Raw genomic sequence first — 14606 nt, forward strand, 5'->3', positions numbered from 1 at the left:
CGATGTCCATTGTATCTTTTTTACTACGGTACACATTCAGAACCTGTGTAGCATTATTTCAGAACATTCCAGATGGTTTAAAAAAATTATCGTTTACAATTTTTAAAAATTGTGAAATAACAGTATTGGCCAGTTGCAAATCTAATCCAGCAACTACCCGTTTCTCTCTTAATAATATGTATCCAAAGCAAAGCAACATTAAGAATTTTTGAATTTTATTGTAAATTACTTATATATAGACTGAAGACAAAAACAATGTCCATTGTATCTTTTTTACTACGGTACACATTCAGAACCTGTGTAGCATTATTTAAGAACATTCCAGATGGTTTAAAAAAATAATCATTTACAATTTTTAAAAATTGTGAGATAACAGTATTGGCCAGTTGCAAATCGAATCCAGCAACTACCCGTTTCTCTCTTAATAATATGTATCCAAAGCAAAGCAACATTAAGAATTTTAGAATTTTATTGTAAATTACTTATATAGCTTAGTAAAGATGACTGCCATATGTCCATGTGTGCATAATTGAGCCCGATGAGTTTTCTACAGAAACATGTCACCTGCCAGATGAGTGATGTGACTAGGAAAAAAAAAAATCGATCCGCTTATTTCGGCTAATTATTGCCATCTGCTTACAGTGAAAATGTGTGCAGTACATTAGCTGAAAGGATTTGACTGCTGAGTAACGTTTGTGAACAAAATCCCACCAGCCATCCTCCAATATGGCGCAAGTACAACTTCTGCATTCAGCAACAAAGCATCTGTGGGACCTTTAAACGTCTACAATGTGATTTTGAACACAATATGTCAGCACAGAGCCACCATATCATATTGTTTATGCTACTGTATGCCTGTGTACCATAAAACAAGACAATCTATGAGGGGGGGTAATCTTATTTGTGGTTGCTGTCAAGATTTCCACTTCTCTTACAGAAACAAATACATTTGAATGTTAACTTTTTTTTTGTGCCCAAATCTTTGCATCAGCGCACTTATGACAATGAGCGCAATGCATCCCCCAGGTATCTGCTTTGGTATGCTGCACCATTCAAAAAATAAAACACATCAGACAGTAAGAAAAGCCACTGTAGTTTTCTTTTTACAAAACCTGCTTTAGTGGTTGGTGCTTGAGTACCGGTACTTTTTTTTCCTCTCTATAAATAATACTTAGCAACACGCTCACCTGATCATCTGACACTTCCACACAACGGATTGAAAAAGGTGGCTTGAGGTAGGCAAAACCTAAGAGAGGAGGGCTTGAGCAGCTGGGAACCAACTACACAAGAGCAAAAATGAGTTCAAGGAGGCACGTCGTGATACAAATGAAAAAGACCGGAAATGAGCATACCTTGAGGAACATTGCCCTCTCCTCAGCTGTGAAATCACTGGACAAAATGTCCCATAGCCAGATGATGACACGATGGCTGCTATGAAAACCTCCATAGTAGACCGTGTGCTTCCTAAACATAACATGGCAACAATTTAGAAGGCAAGAACTAAAACAAATCATGTGCTCCAGCTCTTGACAGTCACCTAAAACTTAACTTCACACTTTTAAATTGATATCACAACACTTCGGAAAATCAGAAATCGTGCCGGGACGCTGGCGGGTGAAAATAAAATACGTACTTGAGGTCATCCAAGTCAATTTCAGCGTTATCTCCTGAGACCAGGCGCTGGACCTCGGGTGTCGAAAACAGACCGGAAATGAGCATACCTTGAGGAACATTGCCCTCTCCTCAGCTGTGAAATCACTGGACAAAATGTCCCATAGCCAGATGATGACACGATGGCTGCTATGAAAACCTCCATAGTAGACCGTGTGCTTCCTTAATCATACAGATAACATGGCAACAATTTAGAAGGCAAGAACTAAAACAAATCATGTGCTCCAACTCTTGACAGTCACCTAAAACTTAACCTCACACTTTTAAATTGATATCACAACACTTCAGAAAATCAGAAATCGTGCCGGGACGCTGGAGGGTGAAAATAAAGTACGTACTTGAGGTCATCCAAGTCAATTTCAGCGTTATCTCCTGAGACCAGGCGCTGGACCTCGGGTGTCGAAAACATGTGCAACCATTCTGGGTTGATGATGCTGCGAAAGCCTCGGATGAAAGCGGCGGTTTGCTCCTTGATCTGAGTGTGCATCCGGAAGTGGGCCATAAGATGAATGTAGCTGAACCTGCAAAGCAAATGAGTCAAACTACAATCATAGAATTGATACGCTTTTTTTATTTTAAAACCTTGATAATGACTAAACATACTTATTTTCATTGGTGACAGGCATGGTCTTCCCTCCGGGTATCAACTCGTGACAAACAAGCTGCGCGGAAAAATACAGCAATTTATTGTGGTTGAAATGGACTACAAGTCGCTGAGATGCAACCAAAATTCTCAGAAAAAGATGCCATGTCCATTTTTTTTTTTTAATCCCAGAGCTGTTGTTGTAAGAGTTAAGAGCATTTTCTTATTTAACATATCAATGCTTCACTGTTTATTTTTTTCCACACAATTATATAACAGCTATAGTTTGACGCTGGAATAGATTGATCAAATTTCTCATGAGGATTTTTTATTTTTTTTTAAATCTAAACAAATTGAGGTACTGGCATCTGAAAACATTGTGTATCACATTGTGAGGGATTGATTTGTTTCAATCCTTACCTGTCCCATAACATCTTCATCATAGGATAACGAGAGTCCCAAATCCCCCACATCTCCATCATAGCGCTGTAAAACATGCACACAAAAGGTGAATTATCCTGTAGAGCGGGGGTCACCAGCGCAATCCTCGAGGGCTCCCTCTCCTGCATGTTTTAGATGTTTCCCTCCTCCAAAACACCTGATTCAAATGATCAGGATCTTTATCGGCCTTGCTGATGAACAGATCATTTCAATAAGGTGAGTTGGAGGAGGGAAACATCCAAAACATGCAGGATAATGGCCCTCAAGGACTGAAGTTGGTGACCCCTGCTGCAGAGACTCATCTACAACCTGCGGGAGAATAAAAATGTGGCAAATGATAATTGAAGATTTGGTAAACCTTAATGGAGGTGAGGTTCTTGTAAAACTCGGAGTCTAATGAAGGCAGCTCATCAATGGAGCTGTAGAAAGTGCTGTGGTGATGACCCAACACTTGACTGAGGAAGAAAGAGGCAAAAGGAACATCCACCACAATGCCCTAAACACAAAAGATCCCAATGTTATACGATGTTCCAGAATGAGCACAAATCGATTTTTTGCAAGTGCCACAAATACCTCATACACGGCTTTCCCTAACATCTTCCCCACAAACTCGAAGAGCTGCAGATGGTTCTCATGGATGTAGGAAGTAGGAGAAGGATACAGCCTCTCATTTCCACTCGTAGTCTGAGGAGATTACGAAAAAAAAAAGCAGAAACTCCTCCAAAACAAGAATTTCAATGTTTTGTTGTTGTTTATTTTCATGAATAACTTACCTTGAATAAGTTGAGAGCGGGGTTGAACACTTTCTTAATGATCTCTTCTAGAAATTCTTTAAAGACACCATCTTGATCGATACCTGCTTCATCCACTCCCAGGTCATTCACAAACTTCACACGAATGACGCCTTTTATGGAATTCACCGGTAAACGGCGGAGCTGATCGTAGCCATCCTAACATATGGGCCACACATTAATGGAAACGGCACAAACATTTACCATCATCCATCTGATTTGCGTCCGTACCTCTAACATGCGTGAACGGCGTATGGTAATGTGGGTGACATGCGGCGAGGCGGAGCTGGTTTCGATTAAACCAAGATTCTCTTTTTCCTTCGTGACGATATTCCGAAACAGCAGCACCCTCTGAAATAACCGCAGCACAAAAACACTATATGCCTTCATAGACAAAAAAAAACTTGTTCAGACCAGAATTTTGTCATGATGTCAAGACACACACATTACCGGCTCCTCCTTTCATTACCATTTGTTAATTAACTGAAGTCTGCAAGCTAATGTAGGATTTTTTTATTTAGAGCGAATCCTCGTTCATCATGGGTATACATTCCAGACCCACCCACAAGTCCGAAAGGCATACTACGCCCAGAACTGGTCGCCAGGCACATATAGAGACGAACAACCATTCACACTCACATCCACACCGTCACTGAGTGGGAATCAATCCCACGCTGCCCGCACATAAGTCAGGCGAGTGTAACCACGACACCATCAGCGACTGGATACAATATCAAAAAATGTACATGAATATATAAAATAAACTCACATTTTTATGAGGAATAACATGTGGAATATATTGCAGTATCAGCTGAGCTCTTTTCTTGCCTTTCTCAAGCTCTTGGAACAACAAGCTGGGTTTTAAGTCCCTGAATGCAACAGATGGAAGATGAAATAGATGAGCGCTTCAAATTAATCCCCGTTTCAAACACAGAGACACATTCTTAGTTTGAATTTACTTGCGTAACCAGTGGTCATCCAGGGTGAATCTTCGCCTGCAGTCGCGTTCGTAAAGCACCATCAACCATCCGTGAACGCTGTGGAATAACTCCAGTTTCTCACCCTTTGCGTTCTCTGTTAGACACATAAGAGTAAGTTTTGCTCATTGCTGTGGAAGACAAGCAATTGCTGTATTGCAACATTAGCTACTCCTGCACGGTATAATGGGCTTCACTATTTCCCGTTATGCTTCATGCAGAGAAGCGCAACACCACAGCAAACGACAACTCAAATGATTTCAAAAAAAAAATGTCATTTATAACTCTGAATATACTGTAGCTCACAAAAAGGAATCAAATCATCTTTCTGTAGGAATTTGACTTTTTTTTTTTCTGACCACTTTTGCATGGCAACTCGTTTGATTATTATTATGAAGTGGTCTGTTTGCGTCCGTTTATTTTATCAAGAGATTTTTATTATAAAAGTGAACAATTCCAGACATACCCATTTCAGTAGCGCAACAGAAAACCGGATCACTCACCAAGAGTACCATCCCATATCATTTTGTACACAAATGTGTTCAGAAATGAGGAGATAGTGATGAGCTCCTCTATTTTGAAGGAGGTCTGTTCTTCATAGACTTCAATGTCATCTAGGATTCTGAATCACATTGACGACAACGAATGAACGGGTGCAATTGAAAACCAATGGAATAAAACCCAACCCAAATAATTACGTGATGAGGTGCCGTGAACAATCACAGAAGAGCATGAGCATAGACAGGAGCTGCTTGGACTCTTCGGTGTCATTGCTGAGACACTCCATGAAAAGTTTGAGGCCTCCCTGTGGGCCGAGTTCACAGATGAAAGCCCACAACTTGGGCAGGAGATCGTCGAGATGTGTCAGACCTGCACATTGGAAACGCGACGTAGTGACTGTCCTGTTATACGCTTCCAAATAGTTCGACATATATACTGGCTAGCGTACTCACCGGTGAGAATTTGGAGTCTTATTTGCGTCAGCGTGGAGAGAGCAGTTTGGTAGAGCACACAAATGCTGCACACCTTCTGAACTTCAGCCGAGTCCACTCGCTTCCCGCCGACCGGCTTCAAAATGTTTCGCACAGAAGCGGACTTCTGAAAAGCTCGCTTAAAAAGGCCTGTTGAGGAGAGCAATTGATTCTTGCGTCCATGACCTTTCACGCCAAAGACAACCATGAAATAAAACAGTCAGATTTGGATTCATGACCCACTTTTAACGGGCAGGTTGTTTTGTGATGTGCTTGGCTGTGCAGGTGAGGGAGTGGGCTCCTGACTTTCGAGCTTCTTCGAGAGGACGTCACTGAAGAGGGTCCGAATGACAGGCACACCCCACAGATACTGCAGCTGCTTGGTGACCAGCGGCATTGATTCGTTAAGACTGCAAGAAACAGAGGAGCAAATGAGAATTTCAGCATGTTAAAATAAAGTCGGTGCCTCTACTCAGTGGTCATGACATCGTATAAACCTGTATTAAGCTAATACAATATAATACTGTAGCTGCATTGAAAATGCTTTTATTCACCTTAACTCTCAACCTGAGAGAAAAAGATGACATTTGTATTTAAACTGGCTCTATAATATTTTTGTTGTTGAATAAAACCGCATTGCATCATACAAAGTTTTCGTATTCGGCTACATGCTAAAGGCTACAGTAATATTAAACACACCTCTCAGTCTGATGCAGGGCAGTTCTAAACCACTGTGAAATTCACCAACATGAATAATTTGTGGTTGTGTTAAATATTAGACGTTGTGTGCTGAAGCAGCCAAATGCATTCTGTTCTTAATGATCAGTCCAATAGTTGGCCCGCGGGACTTCAACACTCGAAAATACATAATTCAAAATAAATGGGATTTTAAGGAAAATATAGTCTAAAGGTCAGCACGAATGTGTACTATCTAGTGAAAAACAAAATCTAAGTGTTACAGTTGGTACATTTTCTTTTGCTTTTTTTTTTAAACAGTGTCCCACGTTAAGTCTTTTTAGCCCTGTATATTCTTGATTTTCCGGTACTACGATAAGTTTCAATTATTTTGCATTTAGTGTCTTTGTACTGTATTAATGAAGCCTTAAAGAAAATATTATTTGTGTGAAGTTACTTTTTTTATGTTGTGAGTTTGGGTTTTTTTTTTCCCAGTATAAAATCGAACTGAATATTTAACATTTGACATTTTCTGGGATTTATACCTTAACACACATTATGCCTGGAGTCCACACAGAAAGGGTGAGATTCGAACCACTAACCTCAACCAGGTGAAGATTACCCTTTTTAAAGTATCCGCTTCCTTTTCAAGGGAAAGCTAAACCTGAATAAAACGTCTCTATTACTCACCCATAATCTACTGTTTGGGAGAACCAGCCCAGGACTGGGTGCCAGTGGGTGAGGTTCGATTTCTTTTGGGACACATATCTCTGGCAGTAGGACAGCATGTCAGTCAGGTCCTTCACAAAGCGATTGGTCTCCTCCTCTATGATTCGCTCATTAAGGAAGCCCAAGTGAATCAGGTTACCTAAATTGACACGGAGGGAGAGGAATTGAATTATTCTCTCACCTTAAAAGTATCATCTGGCTGAGCACAATGCCTCAAATACTGTACCAAGTAGGCAGAGTGTGTGACTCCCCTCAAGACACACGCAGATATCAGAACACTGCTCCTCACGGCTGAGAAACAGGATAAACTTCTTTAAAAGGCCATGAGTCTGGATCAGAGTAACACACTGTTGCAAAAGGGGGCAACGTTAAAACCTGTATCTTTAAATATGTTATTGACGTGATTCATAGCTGGCTTCGTACCTCTGGAGTGAGCATACACAGGTGCGACGTCACAGCCGGAACTGACATGATGTGAATGAGGAATGATCTGAGCAGGTTGTCTGAGAAGTGAGCAGCGATGACTGGTCTGATATTACAAGAAAAAAAAAAATTTAAAACAGCGCAGAGAGGAAATTACATCAATCATTGCTTAACAATGAATCGAACTTTTTTTTTGAACAAGTATGGGGTAAAAACTGTTCTTCAAAATACACTTGTAAATTTCAATCGTGACCACAGTTTAAGCCGCCAGAATTACATTAACCTGATCGTCAGCGATATGCACTTTCTCAACCAGCAGTCAGCCAAATCAACAAGGTGATAGTGTGATTAAAAGTACAGACATTTTACCTCACATGATCAATACTTATTATTAATAATCCTGTTTACAAAATTAACCCAAAGCAATCAGAATTATTATTTTGGCCATTATTGTGCCAATCAATCTGTCTTTTTTTTTTTCCGCTTCAAACTTCAGCTCACCCCATGTCACCTCACTCACCTTAGCGACAGGGTAAAGATAGCTGTTAAAGTGCCTTTTGAGAGAGCTGGTTTCGAACGAGCCAAGCCGTTGGTCAGCAAAATCTAGAAAAGAAAGAAATATGTCCTTAATGGCAACTGGCAGTACTTTATCGACAAAAACTGTATCACAAATTTGTAATGAGCAGAACTGAGCACAAGACAATCCACTTTATAACCCGAATAAAACAACTACATTCTGCCTTTAAAAAGGATCAGTCATGCAGTTTTGATGAAGACAGATTGGAAAAGTATTAATTAAAAAATATGTAGTAAGACTTTATAATAAGGACATTAGGGATGTATTGATTGACTCAAACCCTGATTCGATTCTATTTCATTTCTTTATGCAGGTGGACTAAATATTGGTGCAAAGGAGTGAATTTTGCACGTGATACAGAACCTGGAGTGTTGAATAGAATCCTTTTTGATTGAGATAGCCCATAATATTCTCACAGATTCTCGTCAAAGCAGGTCGGAGAGCTTCTCCTAACACAAAGAGGAGGGGAAAAAAAACATTATGCCTGACAATATCAGAAAAAATAATGTTGCTCGTGCGACTCCGGACCTACCCTTCCCTCTCACAATTCGCCACGTTGATGTGTCTGTGAATGTGACCAGCATGGTGAGGTAAAGTGTGACCAATTTGTTGTCCTGCAGTATATCAGGCTGGGAATCACAAAACAAATGCATCATGTGACCTAATAGCTTCAAGACTTATCTTCAAGCCTCGACTAACCTTTAAATTTTTCAGTAGTTGACAGCAGGTCCACAGCACATCTTTAATCTGTTTCAGCCAAGGGATTGTGAGATCTTTGGAGAGCGCCAAAGACACATACCAGACCTGAGAACCAACAGTGAAAACAATCAATAGGATATAAACTCACATGTCAAGTTGTTTGGCAGGAATACAAAGTTAAAAACACTTACTTTAGGCTCGTTTTCAACTTCCATGCTGGTAAGAATAGCCCGACAGAGCTTTTCAAACCTCTGTTCAAAAAGCAAAATTAAAGATGAAAAACTGCCACAATATCAACCACAACTTGAATGACAACTCGATAACAACAAAGACTACAATGAAATGGGATTCAATGTAAGATTCTGCTTTCAGATGAAGATGCATGTTTTTGTTTGTGTTAATTTATATTGCTGTAAAACTGCACAAAATCAAACTAGGAGTTGTTTCGAGTATTTGGAAAGATGAGGTGATCAAAATATTCGAAACCACCTTCATGATGATGCATTGCAGGTTTACACCATTGCAAGCTACAATAGCAAACGAATGGTAAAAGGACTTTCACTTATATAACGCTTTTCTAACGTCAAGGTACTCAAAGCGCTTTAACACTGCCTCCTCATTCACCTACTGGTTGATGCGGTATCAGGAGCAACTGAGAGTTCAGTATATTGGTGAAGGACAATTTTACATGGTCACAAGAGCTTAGGGCTGAATCCATCAACTACAGGTCGTGAGACAACCACTTGAGCCATGCCACCTCATACTCAATCATATAAAATAGAACTCTTTTCATTCCAAAGGTATTTTCAGTACAACTTTTGTATTGCTCTAAATATGTGTTGTGTGTCTTAATTGTGTGGCTGGTCACTGTATGTATCAAATAATCCTCATAATGACCACACAACACTTCTGTAAAACTAGAAAAAGGAAACAACATTGATCATGGTTATACTCACCATCTTATCCTCCGAGTGGAAAATGAATAGTAATTTACGAGCAATTTTAAAAATTGAAAGTGCATTTCTTTTTGATGTTGCAGCAGAAGACTCAAAATAGTCATCAATGTCTTTCCTGGTGAAACAACAAATATAAATATTTACTTAATGCACGGTATATCTTGGAGAAGTAATGTTTGTTTTGCAAGGACACAGTAGGGTAAAGAGAACCTTATTTGTTTCTGGAGTCTGCAGCGACATAGAAATCGTCTGACCAGAGCTTGGATGAGGATTGCTGCTCTCTCCTTCTCCTTCTGTCCTTTCCTCTCCTCTCTGGCCTGCCTCGCTTTATCCAGGAATTCGGACTTCGAGCTTTGCGGTGCACCAAACATTGTGCACCCTAGCTAAGGAAGAGGACATTTAATCGTTGACATGTGCCATATCGAACGAGGGAGTATATATGTTGATATGTGCTCACAACACTTACCTCCAGTGCAGAAGTTCTCGTTATAGGATCTTATATTTGCCAAGAAGGCTCACCTGGTGCTACACCTCCATAATGGGGTTCGAGCAGCAGCAGCAAAAGCTGATTAACAGTGTGGACTAACTCGTCATCTCTGCATAAACGCGCGACATACTGATAAAGGAGCTGAAATAGTTAGCATCCATGGCTAGTTCGAGATAAATAGCGTAAAATAAATACCGTCTCACGGTTGAGCTTCTCACCTTGTTTTGAAGATAATTATCATCATTACAAGATTATGGTTAATCCCTCTGCAGATGACAGTCTCAGAAATAGGAGCTGCATATCACTTTAATATGTAAACAATGAGAGGCGATCCGAACACGACTTGAAACCATTAATCCGCTGTGTCGCATTGAATTGTTTCCGGGTAGCACTCACCTCTCAATATGAATAATTTTTGCAGTAATATTTATCTACTTAATCAGCGTGATTTGCAAAAACATTCACCATGATGAGATGGAAAATCCAACTCAGGTTATCTGGTGGGTAATGAAGCCTTTAGATTAGCGTGGTAGCGAGTGGCTACCTACCATTAGTAGTGTTACTCCTCCATAGCGGAATTATACCTAATAATATTATTTACTGAACCATTATGGGGTGATATACAATGCGTGTGTTGCTACTGATGCACACATGTCCTAGTTATACATATAATGGTTTACTACGTTAAAACCCAAAATAATGAAACTGTGCCTTTAAGGAGTAAAATGGAATGGTGACGTCATTTTCAACTGCGCAGCCTTGGACCGGAAAAAGGTGGGTGTAAGCTGACGTAGGTTAGCAAGCTACATATACCAAGTCTGCCTTGGCTTCTATGGTAAATATGATCCTCTTTTTCATTTTAAATCTCACAACGCCACCACTCGGTTTATGTATAGAACGCTGAATCAATTCCGATTGGCATTATGTTCTTGTATTCTTGTTTGATGACAGAAATATCATTTAAATATCAAGGAGCTAGCGCGCTAGCCTTTCCTTCCTAAATCAAATTACTTAGTTTTTCAATTGGTGGACAGGAAGGAGATGGCCAACCCAAGGTGCTCATTCTGTTCTCTAAAAACAATAGACATTTAATGTGTGATGTAGTCTTCAATTGCCCGTATTTCCCCTTCGTCGCTATGTATTTTTTAGTCGAAACTAAGACTAACGTGAACGGAATGATGAAAGGGGAAATGAAAAGGGTCGACCAGTAGTCGCCAAACCTAATTAAGAAATGGGCCGATCCTAAATGTATTTTACCGTTCACAGTAAATAAACGACTGATCTATAACTCAACGTTAAATGTGTTTGGTGACATGTATTTCCTTTTGGGTTGAATTTTGTATCAAACGCGTTTAGAAATGCCGTACCTTTAAAGTAATGAATACAACTGTAATTACAATAATTACTCTAACTATCCATAAAGTAAGGGAATGCACAATAATAATTGAATTCTAACATATTTATTTGTGTGTTGTTTGGAAATGTGAGAAAGAAAAACTGACACTGTTGCTCATTCTAACATGTCCTTGATATTTCTGTTCATAATACATTTGTCATAGCTATTGACATCATACGAATGAAACGAATATCCCAATTGTCACCATTTAGTTAACAGTTAACACATTGAGAGGGCAATACAACCACAATTGTTCTGTCGCATTGTGTTTCAGGAAGAGATGTCAGGAGAGAGTGCCGTGAGCCCGCCAGTGCCGGCAGCTACAACCCGGACCACATCGTTTAAAGGTTCCAGCCCCAGCTCAAAATATGTGAAGTTAAATGTGGGTGGGGCCCTATACTACACAACAATGCAGACTCTGACCAAACAAGACACCATGCTGAAAGCCATGTTCAGTGGCAGGATGGAGGTCCTCACTGACAGTGAAGGTGAGCTGCTCTAAAAATGCATACCTACAAGTGGATCTCAATAAAATAGAATGGTGCCCATTCAATATCGAAAAGTGAATGTACTTCAAATAATCATGAACAAAAAGCATTTGTTTGGGCTCTCATGTAAGAGGCAATCTAAATACAATGAGATCCTCAAAGTCGGATGCAATCTGTTCTGGGATGCTGGTTGACAAAGAGAGTCAATCATAGAGTGTTAATTGAAGGACAACGTTTGCTAAAGGTTCTGAGCGGTGTTTCAGTCCAATCAACAATTGACTTTGTAAAACGCTCTTTCGTTTCTTGTCAAGGTTGGATTTTGATTGATCGCTGTGGCAAACATTTCGGAACGATCTTGAACTACCTGAGAGATGGAGCAGTTCCGCTGCCAGACAGCCGGCGGGAAACCGAGGAGCTGCTTGCAGAAGCCAAGTATTATCTTGTCCAAGGCCTTGCCGATGAATGCACGGCTGCCTTGCAGGTACTTCCTATCATTGTGAACTCCACAGATGACCGCACGCCTTGTCCCCACACCCTAATCGTTTTAGAGTGACTCTTATATCTGAAATGGGATTCGCTTCTATGGTTTGCATATTTTCTCATCTATTTCACCAGGTGGCGCTCTTAACTTGTTCATGTTGTGTTTGTAACCAAAAGTTTTTAATTAAAAAAAAAATCCCTTGTCCTACAGAACAAAGAAACATATGAGCCTCTATGTAAAGTGCCTCTCATGACATCATCCAAGGAGGAGCAGAAGCTTATTGCAACTTCAAATAAGGTATCTAGCATCATGGTATTCCAAACCAAGACCGTTTTGCCAGTTGCTTGAAACACATTTATTGTGTCTTCCCAGCCTACAGTCAAACTGCTGTATAACAGAAGCAATAACAAATATTCCTACACCAGGTGAGTCTTCAATCCGAAGCGCTTGACTCTTCTTAAGGAACGCGTTTCATGATTCACACTGGATGTATATTAGAGCGTGCTCGTTTAAAAAACTTTTTTTTTCCCCTCAGCAATTCTGACGACAACATGCTGAAAAATATTGAGCTGTTTGACAAGCTGTCGCTGCGGTTCAATGGCCGTGTACTCTTCATCAAAGATGTGATCGGGGATGAGATCTGCTGCTGGTCCTTCTACGGGCAGGGCCGTAAGATAGCTGAAGTGTGCTGCACCTCCATTGTTTATGCCACCGAAAAGAAGCAGACAAAGGTGACGAAAATGACTTTGCACCCCTATAGACCCTTTTCACCATGGTGTCACATGTCATTTGAGCAAAGCGCAGCAATCGAGAAGTTAGGCTAAAATGGCTTGGTTGATGACTTTAGCCTTCTTCTCTACTGTTGTATTTTGAGTATGAAATGTCAGTTCAAAAGATGTTATGTGAGGTACCTGCATGCAAAAGAACACTGGTCGGAAATGTATATTTCAACGGGTAAGTTGATTCAACAATAGATGGGAAAGTTTACACAAACATGATTATTGATGAACTGGCTAATTAATTGACTTCTGTTGCTTGGATAAATGGCATAGACATACTTTCCTGAATGTGAAATGGATAGCATGCTATGTAGCTGATGTTAGCTGGCAAGCTAGCCCTTATTGTTTGAAATATCTGACCAACCATTTTATAGATACAAACCCCATGGTGGAGGTCTACTTCGAAGTCTGTCTTTTTAAAACTGGCTTCTCCACTTCCAAATGTCTGCTCTCGCTAATATTTTATGAACGTTTGCATGCCAGGTGGAGTTCCCTGAAGCTCGCATCTATGAGGAGACCCTCAATATCCTTCTATACGAATCCCATGATGGGAGGGGGCCGGACAACGCTCTGCTGGAGGCAACAGGGGGCGCTGCCGGACGATCCCACCATCTGGACGAAGATGATGAGCGAGAACGAATTGAGCGAGTTCGTAGGATCCATATCAAACGACCCGACGACCGCACACACCACCACCAGTGACCTCCCACCCGTCTTAGCTGAGGCCTTGTACCGCACCCGTGCCTTACACCTTCCCTCAACAGCGCCTCTTACATTCATTACCAGGAGACTGTATTCGTGTGTAGCTGTGCAGTTATTATGCCCACTGTGTCGCCTTTGTCGTGGTCTGACTGACTGACGGACTGGCTGACTGCACCGTTTGTTCACTTGTATCACGGTTCTCGTTTGCGTGCAGGAGCTCATATTCATCGTTGATAGTTCACAGTGGTTTCATCTAACGTTGTGTGTTGTTTGTGTATTTATCACAAGTGGTCCTAAGGAGATCAAGAATTATGATGAAAGCAGCTACAAATGTATTGCTGTATTGCGTAATCTTTTCTCTCCCTGTGGCTTTGATTGCTTCACTGATTAGTCGGTGAATGACCCAAATGGTGATCACAAAAAGGCCACAAGATGGCACTGTGTTATTCTTAGACTTTTTTTTTGTATTGCTTTGTATCTTTCAATACACACAGGTGGATAAAATCTTTCCACCATATTTAGTTTGAACACGTTGTCAATTTTTGTCGACGTCACAAAATTCTCCTTTTGTATGGTGGCAACATGAGTCCTCACCTCAGGTGTTCTATGGACTTCGTGATGGATGGATGGATGGATGCTGAGGTGGGAGTGAATGAGTGTAACCAGAGGAGGAACAGAGTCCTGCGGACATGTTTTTTAACAAGGACAGAAATTACATCAGTCACTCATCACAGAAAGTTCGGTTTTGCACAGTTATAAATGGATATGTGTAACAATCAC

At 40.5% G+C, this 14606-nt stretch overlaps 2 protein-coding genes across 4 annotated transcripts; one reads left to right on the forward strand and one right to left on the reverse strand.

Annotated features, from left to right (window-relative positions):
• Positions 1 to 794: 794 nt before the first annotated feature.
• On the reverse strand, positions 795 to 10617 carry ube3b (ubiquitin protein ligase E3B). 3 transcript variants are annotated; one of them, XM_019861524.1, is made up of 28 exons: positions 10199 to 10617; positions 9960 to 10089; positions 9704 to 9876; positions 9494 to 9608; positions 8729 to 8788; positions 8538 to 8642; positions 8371 to 8467; positions 8202 to 8287; positions 7782 to 7864; positions 7262 to 7367; positions 7065 to 7185; positions 6800 to 6977; positions 5678 to 5844; positions 5417 to 5584; positions 5162 to 5333; positions 4967 to 5085; positions 4446 to 4560; positions 4256 to 4355; positions 3718 to 3837; positions 3469 to 3645; positions 3269 to 3379; positions 3054 to 3191; positions 2675 to 2740; positions 2275 to 2333; positions 2063 to 2192; positions 1634 to 1686; positions 1353 to 1464; positions 795 to 1246 (listed from the first exon to the last, which is right to left on the reverse strand). In XM_019861524.1, exons 3-28 carry the CDS (start codon positions 9862 to 9864, stop codon positions 1184 to 1186), a joined length of 2982 nt encoding a protein of 993 aa, XP_019717083.1. In that variant the 5' UTR covers positions 9865 to 9876; positions 9960 to 10089; positions 10199 to 10617; the 3' UTR covers positions 795 to 1183. The 3 variants fall into 3 exon arrangements, with proteins under 3 accessions (XP_019717083.1, XP_019717074.1, XP_019717064.1); XM_019861515.1 differs by having other exon boundaries at positions 9704 to 9872; positions 9960 to 10617; XM_019861505.1 differs by having other exon boundaries at positions 9960 to 10617.
• A 95-nt stretch (positions 10618 to 10712) lies between these two features.
• kctd10 (potassium channel tetramerization domain containing 10) lies at positions 10713 to 13994 on the forward strand. The gene is made up of 7 exons (XM_019861537.1): positions 10713 to 10815; positions 11651 to 11864; positions 12176 to 12345; positions 12556 to 12642; positions 12718 to 12770; positions 12881 to 13076; positions 13608 to 13994. Exons 1-7 carry the CDS (start codon positions 10813 to 10815, stop codon positions 13824 to 13826), a joined length of 942 nt encoding a protein of 313 aa, XP_019717096.1. The 5' UTR covers positions 10713 to 10812; the 3' UTR covers positions 13827 to 13994.
• The last annotated feature ends 612 nt before the right edge of the window (positions 13995 to 14606 follow it).

This window comes from Hippocampus comes, unplaced genomic scaffold, assembly GCF_001891065.2.
Source record: "Hippocampus comes isolate QL1 unplaced genomic scaffold, H_comes_QL1_v1.1 scaffold147, whole genome shotgun sequence".
NCBI lineage: Eukaryota > Metazoa > Chordata > Actinopteri > Syngnathiformes > Syngnathidae > Hippocampus > Hippocampus comes.

Excerpts from the sequence above, each read along its gene's own strand:
- ube3b (XM_019861524.1), bottom strand. The coding sequence starts at position 9,864 with ATGTTTGGTGCACCGCAAAGCTCGAAGTCCGAATTCCTGGATAAAGCG. Across the intron at positions 8,789-9,493 it reads TCCACTCGGAGGATAAGATG|AGGTTTGAAAAGCTCTGTCG; the intron begins GTGAGTATAACC and ends CTTTTTGAACAG. Across the intron at positions 7,368-7,781 it reads ATCTTTACCCTGTCGCTAAG|ACCAGTCATCGCTGCTCACT; the intron begins GTGAGTGAGGTG and ends TTGTAATATCAG.
- kctd10 (XM_019861537.1), top strand. Across the intron at positions 11,865-12,175 it reads GGTCCTCACTGACAGTGAAG|GTTGGATTTTGATTGATCGC; the intron begins GTGAGCTGCTCT and ends TTTCTTGTCAAG. Across the intron at positions 13,077-13,607 it reads CCGAAAAGAAGCAGACAAAG|GTGGAGTTCCCTGAAGCTCG; the intron begins GTGACGAAAATG and ends TTTGCATGCCAG.